General features: G+C 57.2%; 1 protein-coding gene across 1 annotated transcript in view; it reads left to right on the plus strand.

Moving 5' to 3' along the window:
• Nucleotides 1-365: 365 nt before the first annotated feature.
• Nucleotides 366-10,612, plus strand: part of MPP1 (membrane protein, palmitoylated 1, 55kDa) — a gene marked incomplete at its 5' end in the record, with an annotated part of 11,176 nt that continues 929 nt past the window's right edge. Inside the window, 10 exons of the mRNA XM_010012291.1 lie at nt 366-509; nt 808-886; nt 1,894-1,979; nt 2,679-2,747; nt 5,890-6,086; nt 6,340-6,446; nt 7,253-7,333; nt 7,893-7,973; nt 8,411-8,613; nt 9,003-9,077. Coding sequence (XP_010010593.1) covers nt 366-509; nt 808-886; nt 1,894-1,979; nt 2,679-2,747; nt 5,890-6,086; nt 6,340-6,446; nt 7,253-7,333; nt 7,893-7,973; nt 8,411-8,613; nt 9,003-9,077 — 1,122 coding nt within the window. The remainder of the gene's footprint in view (nt 510-807; nt 887-1,893; nt 1,980-2,678; nt 2,748-5,889; nt 6,087-6,339; nt 6,447-7,252; nt 7,334-7,892; nt 7,974-8,410; nt 8,614-9,002; nt 9,078-10,612) is intronic.

Raw genomic sequence — 10,612 nt, forward strand, 5'->3', positions numbered from 1 at the left:
TGGAACGGACCTTAAGATCATCTAGTTCCAAACCCCTGCCATGCACAGGTACACCTTACACTAGCCCGCTCTGCCCAGGTCTCTATCCAACCTGCCCTTGAACACTGCCAGGGATGGAGCATTTACCGCTTCTTTGGGCACCCTCTTCCAGCGCCTCAGCCCCCTCACAGTAAAGAACTTCTTCCTTAGATCCAACCTGAACTCTTTGTCTTTCTCTGGCGCTTCCTGTCCTGCAGCCCATGGGTCTCTCCTCCCCTGTGCCCCACTTGCACCCCATCCACCCCTAACGTGGAGTAGCTGAGCCCCACAGCAGGGAGCCGGCACTCCCAAGCCCCTAAACCCCAGTGTTTGTTTTGCCCCGACAGGCCACCACTCAGTCCCCGGGCGCCGTGACTGAGGACATTTACACCAACGGCTCAGTGTCCGCGGGCAGCCCTGCCCACAGCAGCAGCCGCGAGATGCGCAAGATACGCCTCGTCCAGTTCGAAAAGGTCATGGAAGAGCCCATGGTGAGAGCTGGCAAGATCCCAGTCCCAAAGCCTGGTGTTTCCGCGGGGAGGGTGGAGGGTAGAGCCGTGTCAACAGGCTGGCCCTGGGGGAAGCAGATCGCTGGAGACCTTTGCCATTGGATGAAGATGCTGGATCCTGCAAGTCCCATCAGAGAGTGGTGGTGCTCATGCCAAGAGGAGCTGCAGGAGCTTCGCACCAGGCACAGCCTATTGTGGACATGGGCCTGGAGAGGACTTTGCTGAGAGTGCGGGAGCTCTTCCCCTCCAGCAAGCAGTCATGGATTTTCCTGTCTTCCAGGGAATCACGCTGAAGCTCAACGACAAGCAGAGTTGCATGGTGGCCAGGATCTTCCACGGGGGCATGATTCACAGACAAGGTAACGAGGCCCTCATAGGGGCAGTGTGTGGCATGCACGTCTGCAGAGACAAGGCAGCCCCCCGGCACTGCTGGCTTTCCCCCATGATGAGGACATCTGTGTCTGTTCTCCTCCGCTAGCACATGTCAGAACTCGGGACTCGCTGGTCTGTCTGCATGTTGGCATGTTAATACACCGGAGGCTTTAGGGAGAAATAAAGGATAGGGGGAAGGGCTCTCCCAAAAAGGAACCGGAGACCATCTGTCTCCATCTCGTGATGGGGTCAGTGTAACAAGAGATGGATCATACCCCAGAGACCGCAGTGGAAGCTCTTCCCCCTCCTGAAGTGCACAAGTGGGACAGGCTGGCTGTGGATTGGCTCTGCAGACCAAACGAAGGTGCCAAAAGAAATAAATAGGTGCTGTTTTCTGGTTTTGGGTCTTGCCAAGGGGACATGGAAATGAGATGTTCTGTGCTTAGAAGAAGAGGTCCCTTTTCCAGCCTTGGATCCAAGTGGGAAGTCTGAGCTTACGCCTGCCAAAATAACACAGGAGTCATTCCAGTAACACTACTGGATTGTATCATTTATATTGATAGGATATATAAGTATTATATATTTATAGCAGTATATCTGAGGCTGGAATCTGGCTGGGTATATAAACTGAAAACACACAAAGTCAAGACTGCTTCTGTTAAGGAGGCTGTCATTTGGCTGCAGGGGAGGTACTTGGGGTTGAAACAGGTACTTTGGTCAGTCTAAAGCACTGAAAGACACACAGTGGAAAGCAACCTGATGACCTTCAGACTAGATGAAGTGTATGTGTTGGGTGGAGGGGGAGGAATTCATTTGCCTTGTACTTTAGTCCCATATGCTTAGGTGATACGTGTGGCTCCATAGGCTCCAGGCAAACACCGCAGTGTCCTGGCCACAGCTTGCCCAGGGGGTCAGAAGGCTGGTGGAACTGTGTTGGGTTTGATGAGTGGCTCCTGTCCAGTCCTGCACTTTCATGTTTCTCCTGTGCTGGCAGGCTCCCTTCACGTGGGTGATGAAATCATAGAAATCAATGGGCAGAGCGTGAGCAACCACTCAGTTGACCAGCTGCAGAAGATGCTGGTAGGTATCTGTGTTTGGCAGGGCTGTTCCCTAGGAAAGACCCCTTTGGCCTGCAGATGCACACACTGGCTCAGCATTCACCCCCTCTTAGATACCTGCAGCAGTGTGGTGTGGCAGGGGGCGAATGCTGTGATGCAGCAAAGTGCCAGGTCTCTATACAGCCTTGGTGGTCTTTGCTTGCTGCTTGTTTCTGGCCCCCAAGAACAGCAGTGAAGGCTCTTGGCTGGGTTCCTGACTTGTGCTGATGTGCGTGGGGCTTGGAAACCACCTCTGCTTGCCAAGGCTGCTGTGCAGCTCCAGACCAGGGGCTGGCTGCTCTGGCAGTCCTGAGGATCTCCTATGGGTCTCCTTGGTGCTGTTTTCCTGCTGTTGAGGTCATGGTGACCCTGATAGGCCCTTGCTAGAGACAGCTTTGTGCCACAGTCCTCTTCTGCCTGGTGGGACATCCCTGCTCCAAGGAGGAGCTTGTCTTTGCCTCCTGCGAAGGATGGTTGGCCCAGGAGGCCCCTCCAAGCCTCCGAATGTGGTTATACCCACAGGACCATGTGGGTCTCATTGTGGAGCAACAGTGCATCTGGCCTGCGATAGGCAAGGGAGTGCTGTGCCTCTAATGTCACCAGGAGGGAAGGAGCGAGAGGCCAGTTGCCTCCAGGCACCACCTCCTCCAACTCTTCTTTCTCCCCTTCCTTTGTTCACTAGAAAGAAACCAAGGGGATGGTCTCAATAAAAGTCATTCCCAACCAGCAAAGCCGCCTGCCTGCTCTCCAGGTAAGTGCAACCTCCAGACCCACGGGCTGTGCTGGGACATGGGACGTGGCTGCCGGGCTGAGTGGGACCAGAGCAAAGCGCAGGGGACCGGTGCTGGGGAGAGAGCTGTGCCAAGCCAGGGGAAGAACCAGGAGATGGCTGCCAGTGAGGATGAAGGGTCCTATCCTGTGCTTAGATTGCTGCAAACGAGCAGATTTCAGCCCTGTGTGGATGCATTTACCCAATGTGTGTGCAGGAATGTGGGGCCGGGACTCCCGAGCCCCAGCGGTCCGTGTGTGCAGTGTTTGGTGACGATAGAGCAGCGGCTTTTGTGCCCAACTGCGCACCAGGAAACGTCAGAGGGTTTCCTGCCACCTTCAGAGCCGCAGCCGTTAGAGCCACATCCCCCTTACAGGGCGGCAGCAGCTCCCCGGGGCTCTGGCTGCTCCCCAACCTCACCGGTGCTGGTGCAGCGGCTGCAGGGAGGGTGACGTAGGTCCGGACGCCACCAGCGCGCTTGTGAGCAGCGAGTGGGAGGACGGAAGCGCTGGGGGGAGGAAGGCAGCTCCTTGTGCTGCCTCTGCCGGGGGGTGATGTGCTGTGACACGGTGACACTGCCTCGCGTTGCCTTTGGGGTCCTGCTGCGGCTCGGGATGCTCAGGACAGGGGAGGGCTGGCTCCTCCGCCGAGGCTTCAGTGTGTGGTGGCTGGGATGCAGGATGCTGCCCTGTCTCCGGGTGCAGGAGCCAACCCCAACGTGGACAGGCAGGAGTGGGAGAGGAGCTCAGAGGCAGAGGGTGGATGGTGCTGGGATGAGCTGGGGGCGCCCCTGTGACCCTCCTTTCTTGCCCGGAGAAGTGACATGTGAACATGGTGACAAGTGAAAACTGTCTCCATGTCTTGCTCAGCACACGCTGTCCCCATTCCAGCCCAACCGACCTTGCATGTGTTTGTTTATTAAGCACAGGCTCGTGCCTGTCCTGCTGTCCGTCCGCCCTCCCTGGCCCGAGCCAGCCAGCTCAGTGCCAGGGCAGGAGGTGCCTCTGAGGAGAAGACCACAGTTGCTGACTCACCCAACACTGGCCACGGGCCCGGGGAAGGACACAGGGACAAACTCCTTCCAGCAACAGTTGTTATTCTTCTTGCTGTGTCCAGGGCCATGGTGCTGTCAGCTCACGGGCTGCCCGTGTCTCTGCTTATTGTGGTCCCCTGCTGAGAGTGGACTTCTCCTTCAACTGGATCCCCATGATGGCTTTCATTTCAGGGCCTGGCAGGCAGGACAGTGCAGATCCCGGCATCACGAACCCCCCTCGTCTGGCTTGCCCTGCAGCCTGGTAACCAGCCGCTTTGAGGCCCCTGAGTGTCCCTTGGGGCAGGGCTGCTTGTGAGGATCCTAATGCACTGACCACCCGAGGCTCTCGAGGTCACCTCCAGCCTCTTCCCAGGCATAAACCACAACCTTTTGGCTTTAAAGACCAAGGCTTCTCATGCTGGAACCTGCTTGGTACCTGGGCTGGCAGCAGGCAGGCAAATAGCTGGCCCTTTGCTGGCCCTGGAGCTGTCTGATGCTGACTCCTGATGGGTGTAAGGGAGGGTCCTTCCAAAAGTGACCTGGCTGGGTCTGTCTTGGGGTGCTGGGGCTTGTGGAGCAGAGGGTTCCAGGCAGTGCTTGCTGTGTGTCTCTTGTGTGATGTGTTAATGGGCAGCTTCCTGGTGCCAGAGAGTGCTTTCAAAGCAAGCATCAGTCCTTATCCCAACAGGAGATTCCACTCTTATTGTCTTCCATTGCGAGAGATCTCATGTCACAGCTCGGTCCATATGCTCTGCTTTTCTGGCAGTGAAAGGGAACTATTATTCGTGTCCCGCTGGCCCTGTGCCTCCAGCAGCACTGCTGAAGGAGGACCTACTGTGGGAAACTGTTTTCCTGTGGAACAAGGACAGCATGGTCAGCCCTACCCAGTGAGGATGACTTTCCAGGTCCTGCCTGTCTCATCTGAGCACAGGACATAGGCATCACCCCACATGAATCCCTTTGCCTCTTCACATTTCTGGGATAAACAACTCGATAGGGCGGATGGGCCAGGGACACACTGCAGCTGCAGCAGTGTCTCAGATGAGAAACCATTCACCCAGGCACCGAGAACAAGCGGCGGTGCAGAAAACACCGGGTGCACGTGCGTGGTCTGCCCTCCTGCCAGGGACAGGGGACTCCCATCCACCCTGTTGCTCCCTGACAGTCTGTGCTTCCCGAACAGCCTTCCTGGAAAACAAGGTCCATGTGCAAAACGCTACGATGCTGTTCCTTTCCTGACCTTGCAAAGATATTCGGGGGCTGTGAGAGTCCAAGGAGGGCTTGAGGCCGTGGGGAGGCAGCAGATGGTCTGCTCTGGTGGAAGCAGGCACTGTAGACTCCCTCCCAAAGGAGGAGGGAACAGGGAAGGGCCACTTCCCCATGCCTTCCTGGTGCCAGGGCTTGCCCAGCGCCAGGATGGTGGCACAGTGGCCTGGGGAGCAGGAGCAGCTCGTTTCCCATTGCAGCCGTGATGTACATGATGTTGTGAGAGTAGCTGATGCTGTAGCAGCCAGGACGGATGTAAGCAGGGATGGACAGGACACCAGAGCCTTGGCTCCCCGAGGGCCCTGTGCTCTGCAGTGGGGTGCGCAGTGCTGGGGATTGAGATGTGACCATCCCTGGGGTCCCCAGGACATGGGATTGTAGCAGACCCCAGTTTTGATGGCTCCTCTTTGCTCACCCCATTGCAGACCCCAGTTGCTGTGCACCTCAGTGGTCTCCTCTCCGGCTGGCTCAGCCCACCAGCTCTGTGCAGCACCCGGGGCACTGCAGTGGGGAGCTACACGTCAGGGTCCAGGCGCAAGCTGTGGGGCATGCAGGCCAGCCCAGAGGCAGCAGTTGTTTAACTGGATCCCAGTAGGGCCCAGACATCATCCTCCTTCCTTCCTCCCTCCTCCCAGCATGTCTCACTGCAGCTCCATGCCCAAGAGCTTCCCCCAAGGCTTTGTGCATCTCCTTCTCCCCACCTGGCCTCATGGGGTGTACAAAGCAGCAGGGGATGACATCCCTCCACTGCCAGAGGATGCAATGTGGGGCTGGGATCAGCCAAGTTCAGCCACCCCACATGCCCATGCCTGCTCTCTTTTGCAGATGTTCATGAGGGCGCAGTTTGACTATGACCCCAAGAAAGACAACCTGATCCCCTGCAAGGAAGCGGGGCTGAAGTTTCAGACTGGTGACGTGATTCAAATCATAAACAAGGACGACAGCAACTGGTGGCAGGGCCGGGTGGAGGGCTCCTGCACCGAGTCAGCAGGACTCATCCCTTCTCCGGAGCTGCAGGAGTGGTAGGTGCCTGCATCTGGTCTGGAGCTGGGAGTGGAGGTGGGATCAGTGACCATGTGCTAACAGGAGTGTGGATGTGTTGAGTAACACCAGTGTCACTGCTGGGAAAAGGAGGCAGATGTCTCCTTCATCTGCCACAGGGTGAGCCTTTACTTGTCCCAGCAGCCACCCTTGCACACCTGAGGGGCAATACCTCTGCTCCCCTAGAGCTTGGGGTGATGGATGGACTATGACGGTGTTCTCCTCTCTTGGCAGGCGTGTGGCGAGCGTCACCCAGTCCAGTCAGAGCGAATCCCCGAGCTGTAGCCCCTTTGGGAAGAAGAAGAAGTGCAAAGATAAATACCTGGCCAAGCACAGCTCAAGTAAGTGTGAGTGGGGCAAAGGGCTCCATCCCCAGCCCCAGCCATCTCTCCATGGGAGTCAGACCAAATGGCCCAGCTGTATTGTCAGTGGGACCTTGGAGAATACCCTACATCAACTATTTTACTCCAGAGTCCTTCTGTACTCACAGCTCTACAGTGCACAAGGAAAGGGCTGGCTCATGCAGGACCCAGGCACCAAGCTCCTGTGCTCTCCTGCAGTGGCAACCACTGACTCTTGGCACTGAGCTCCTTGGGAGGCTGGGCTCCTGAGCCTCAAACCCCCTGGGCTGCTGATTGCAACTGGTGAGCAGCCTGAATTGCTCCCCACAACTGCTGTGTCCCCAGTGGGGCAGGGACCCTGCCTCGCAGCACCCATGTGAACACCCTGTGCTAAGCACGCCTGGTGCCAGGCGGGTGCCTGAGGATGTGCTGGCTCCCAGCCTGGCCAGCAGCCCCCCCACCAGCCCCGACCAGGAACAAACAAGGCTGTAAATCAGCAAAATAAATAGAGCTCCCCCAGCAACAAGGTCCCTGCGGTGTCCTGCTGCCTCCCCGTGCAGCTCCCAGGTCCTGCTGCCCTGAGCTGAATCACTGTGTGAGAGCTGCCCTGGCTTCTTTGGTGGCTGCTGGTCCAGCTCCCCATAGCCCTCCACAACCTGCCCTTCGCCCCAAGCAGGGATGAGCTCCCAGCCCAGTCCTGATGCTCCCTCCATTTGCCCAAGAAGCTGGCTTCGTTCTGACACATACATGGTTCTGCTGCTGCAGCCAAGCCAGCTCTGACCACTCTTGTTTCTCCTCTGCTCCAGTTTTTGACCAGCTGGATGTGGTTTCCTATGAGGAGGTGGTGAGGCTGCCTGCCTTCAAGAGGAAGACTCTGGTGCTCATCGGTAGGTCCTGTGTGCCATGGGATCCTGGTGGGGGGACCAGGACTGTACAGGGCTGGGGCAGTGTTGCCCTTAGTAAGCTCTGGGGAGCATTCCTTCTACCTGGAGCAGTCACCAAGCAGGCTGAACTCCATACAGCATTGTGCATGGTCTGGTACCTGCATTGCAGTGCTGGGGTTCAGTTAATCCAGGAGTTTACAGCTCCTGAGTATCTTTATGGGTAATTCTGATTAAAAGCAGCTCTGGTCTGCACAGCTGCCCCAAAGCAAGCACTTGAACTGTGGGTGCTGAGCACTGCAAGTGCTCAGCACTGTGAGCATGGGCAGCCCAGCTCAGCGGGCACTAGTCCATTCTCCAGCTGAGCTACAGGTAAGTGTGCCCAGGGCAGGGAGAGCCACTTCCAGGGCTGGAAGACATCACAGACCAGCTCAGAGAGCAGATCCTGGGCAAGGCTGCAGGAGCTCTGCACCGTTCCTCAGACCCAGAGCTGTGGAGGGGCCCCAGCATCTCCCATCAGGCTTCTCTGAGCCCATCTCCAGCTTCCATCCCTCCTTGTCTGCAGGGGCCAGTGGCGTGGGCCGTAGCCACATCAAGAACGCTCTGCTCAGCAACCACCCGGACAAGTTCATGTACCCACCTCCATGTAAGTACCCAGGGCAGAGGGAACAGGACACATTTCCTCTCACCTCCTCAAACCAGGACCTTCTGACAGCAAATGGGACGTAGGGAGTTGTTCCTCCAGTGCCACCAAGACCCTGATGTTGGAGGCCTCCCTGATGCTGTCCCATGGGCTGAACCTGCCAGTAGATGGCTGCAGGGTTGCTACCACCTGTATTACAAAGACACCTCACTCTTCACATCCCACTGGGTTTGCTGGGTTCCCTACTTGCCCCAGGCAGGAAAGGAATTAAAAGGGGATTAGTACAGCCAAGTCTTGAGGTACACATGGCCCCCATGTGCTAGCCTCATGCTCAGCAAGGGAAGGCAGGATGCCCAGGTCATCCAGAGCAGAGGCTTCTCGCTCTGCTCTGTTCCCTGTTCTTTCTGGGACCAGCACTCACCATTCCCCTCTCTCCGCAGACACCACACGGCCCCAGAAGAAGAATGAGGTGGATGGGAAGGACTACTACTTCGTCTCCACCGAGGAGATGACGCGGGACATCTCAGCCAATGAGTTCCTGGAGTTTGGAAGCTACCAGGGAAACATGTTTGGCACCAAGTTTGAAACAGTGCACAAGATCCACCAGCAGGACAAAGTTGCTATTTTGGACATAGAGCCCCAGGTAGGGAGAGCAGGGGATGGGGTGGCCACGAATTGAAGTCCCTGTGCCCCTGCCTTCCTCTTGCCCACCTGCCCTTCAGAAAGGAAAAAGCCAGGTAGTGCTGGGGCGGCGTTTCCATTCCCAAGACACGGATGCAGTGAGGGTATTCCCTGTCACAGCACACTCCTAGATGTGACAGCAAGGCCAGGGCCAGGCTGCCTTGGGAGTGCAGGGCCAGCATGGGCCACGCACAGAGTCTCTTGCCCCCCTCCATCACCAAGAGTGCGAGTGCTGCTTTGCACAGTGGGGGTTGTGTCCAGTACCCAGCTCAGGGCAGGCTGGGGATGCCCTTATATCCTCCCCATGGGGTGCACGGGAAACCTCTGGTAACTGCATCCTTCTCTCCACAGACCCTGAAGATTGTCCGCACGGCCGAGCTCTCCCCGTTCATAGTGTTCATTGCCCCAACAGACAAGGCAGAGCAGGTGAGTGCAGGGCACTGAGCCCAAGTTCTGCTCATGGAAGGGGGGCAAGGAGCCCACTGCAGCAGCCCAGGGCGCTCTCACTGCTCCACGTCAGCTCCTTCTGTCTGCATTGGTTCTTGTGGTCCAGGAGAGCAGACCAGAGAAACAGGAACTGGTGATTCCTGCAGCTGTAGGCTCTCTCCCAGACTGACAGCCCCCAGCAACCCCTATGCTTGCAGTATAATTAGCCCCTCACATGTAGTGGGGTGTACAGCCCAGCATCCAGAGCCATCTGCAGCTGCAGCAGTGTTGCAGAGCAGGAACATTTATCCTGCCGTTGGCTATGCAAATGGGACACACATACAGCAGCTCTTTTCATTCTTTGCCTCATTAAGCAGCTCATCCCTCCAAAATTGGCATGAAAGCAGCACTGATGCCACAGTTAACTCATGCAGCACCACAAGGCTAGCAGCCACACGCTGCCTTTGCCCAGGAAGCCCCTGATGCAGGGATGCAGGGAGCAGTGCTGCCTGCCCTGCCCAGCCACAGGACCAGCTCCCCTGAGGGCTAACTTCTGCAGGGAAATGGGAAGTGATGGGAGAACAGGGAAACCTGCAGAGCAGTGCTCCTCTTGGACTTGTGTCCAGGGACTTTCCCCCATGACAAGGGGTAATGGCTTTAAGATGAAAGAGGGGAGATTTAGATTAGATATAAGGCAGAAGTTCTTCCCTGTGAGGGTGGTGGGACACTGGCACAGGGTGCCCAGAGAAGCTGTGGCTGCCCCATCCCTGGCAGTGGTCAAGGCCAGGCTGGACGGGGCTTGAAGCAACGTGGTCTAGTGGAAGGTGTCCCTGCCCGTGGCAGGGGGTTGGAACTGGATGAGCTTTAAGGTCCCTTCCACCACAAACCATGGTGTGATTTTACGTCCAGACAAGACCACCTCCCCCAGCTCACTAATTTGGGGTCCATAAAGCTGAAGGGAACAGTTTGCAGGGCAGGTATTTATGCAGCAGAGCAAGCATGACACACATTTAGCAGCACATTAACCTGCAGAGGGCTGTAAAGCCAGCTGCAGCAGGCTGGGGGGCAAGTGCCAGGCCAGGAAGGGCAGTGGACAGCCCGCTGCATCCCACCCCATGGCTGCCTCCAGGCAGAGGAGCTGGCTCTGCCGCAGTGGGCAGGGCCAGCCCCGCTGGTGCAGGCACTATATATAGCTGCTGCTGCAGCTCAGGTACCTGCTTCCTAGGAGGGATGCAGCAGAGCCAAAACACGAGCTGGCAGAGCTCACATGAGCCAGGCAAACTGCTCACTGCCCACCCCAAGAGCTGCTGGGCAACACACAGCAGAGCTCAGCAAGCACCGCAGCCCAAGCTCTTTGCCTGTCCCCAGGCACAGAAGCAGAGAGCTGCTTGTGTTTTAAGGTCCATTAGGGAAGTAAGTGGAAAGGGGTCTGGACTTTGCTGTTGAGGGGCACACAGGGACACGCTGCTGGGGTGCCCCTGCTAGCTGTGCAGAACAGCCACACTGGCTGAAGGAGGCAGGCAGCCTTTGCTTTA

Source organism: Nestor notabilis, unplaced genomic scaffold (genome assembly GCF_000696875.1).
Source record: "Nestor notabilis isolate BGI_N333 unplaced genomic scaffold, ASM69687v1 scaffold24803, whole genome shotgun sequence".
NCBI classification, from domain to species: Eukaryota; Metazoa; Chordata; class Aves; order Psittaciformes; family Psittacidae; genus Nestor; species Nestor notabilis.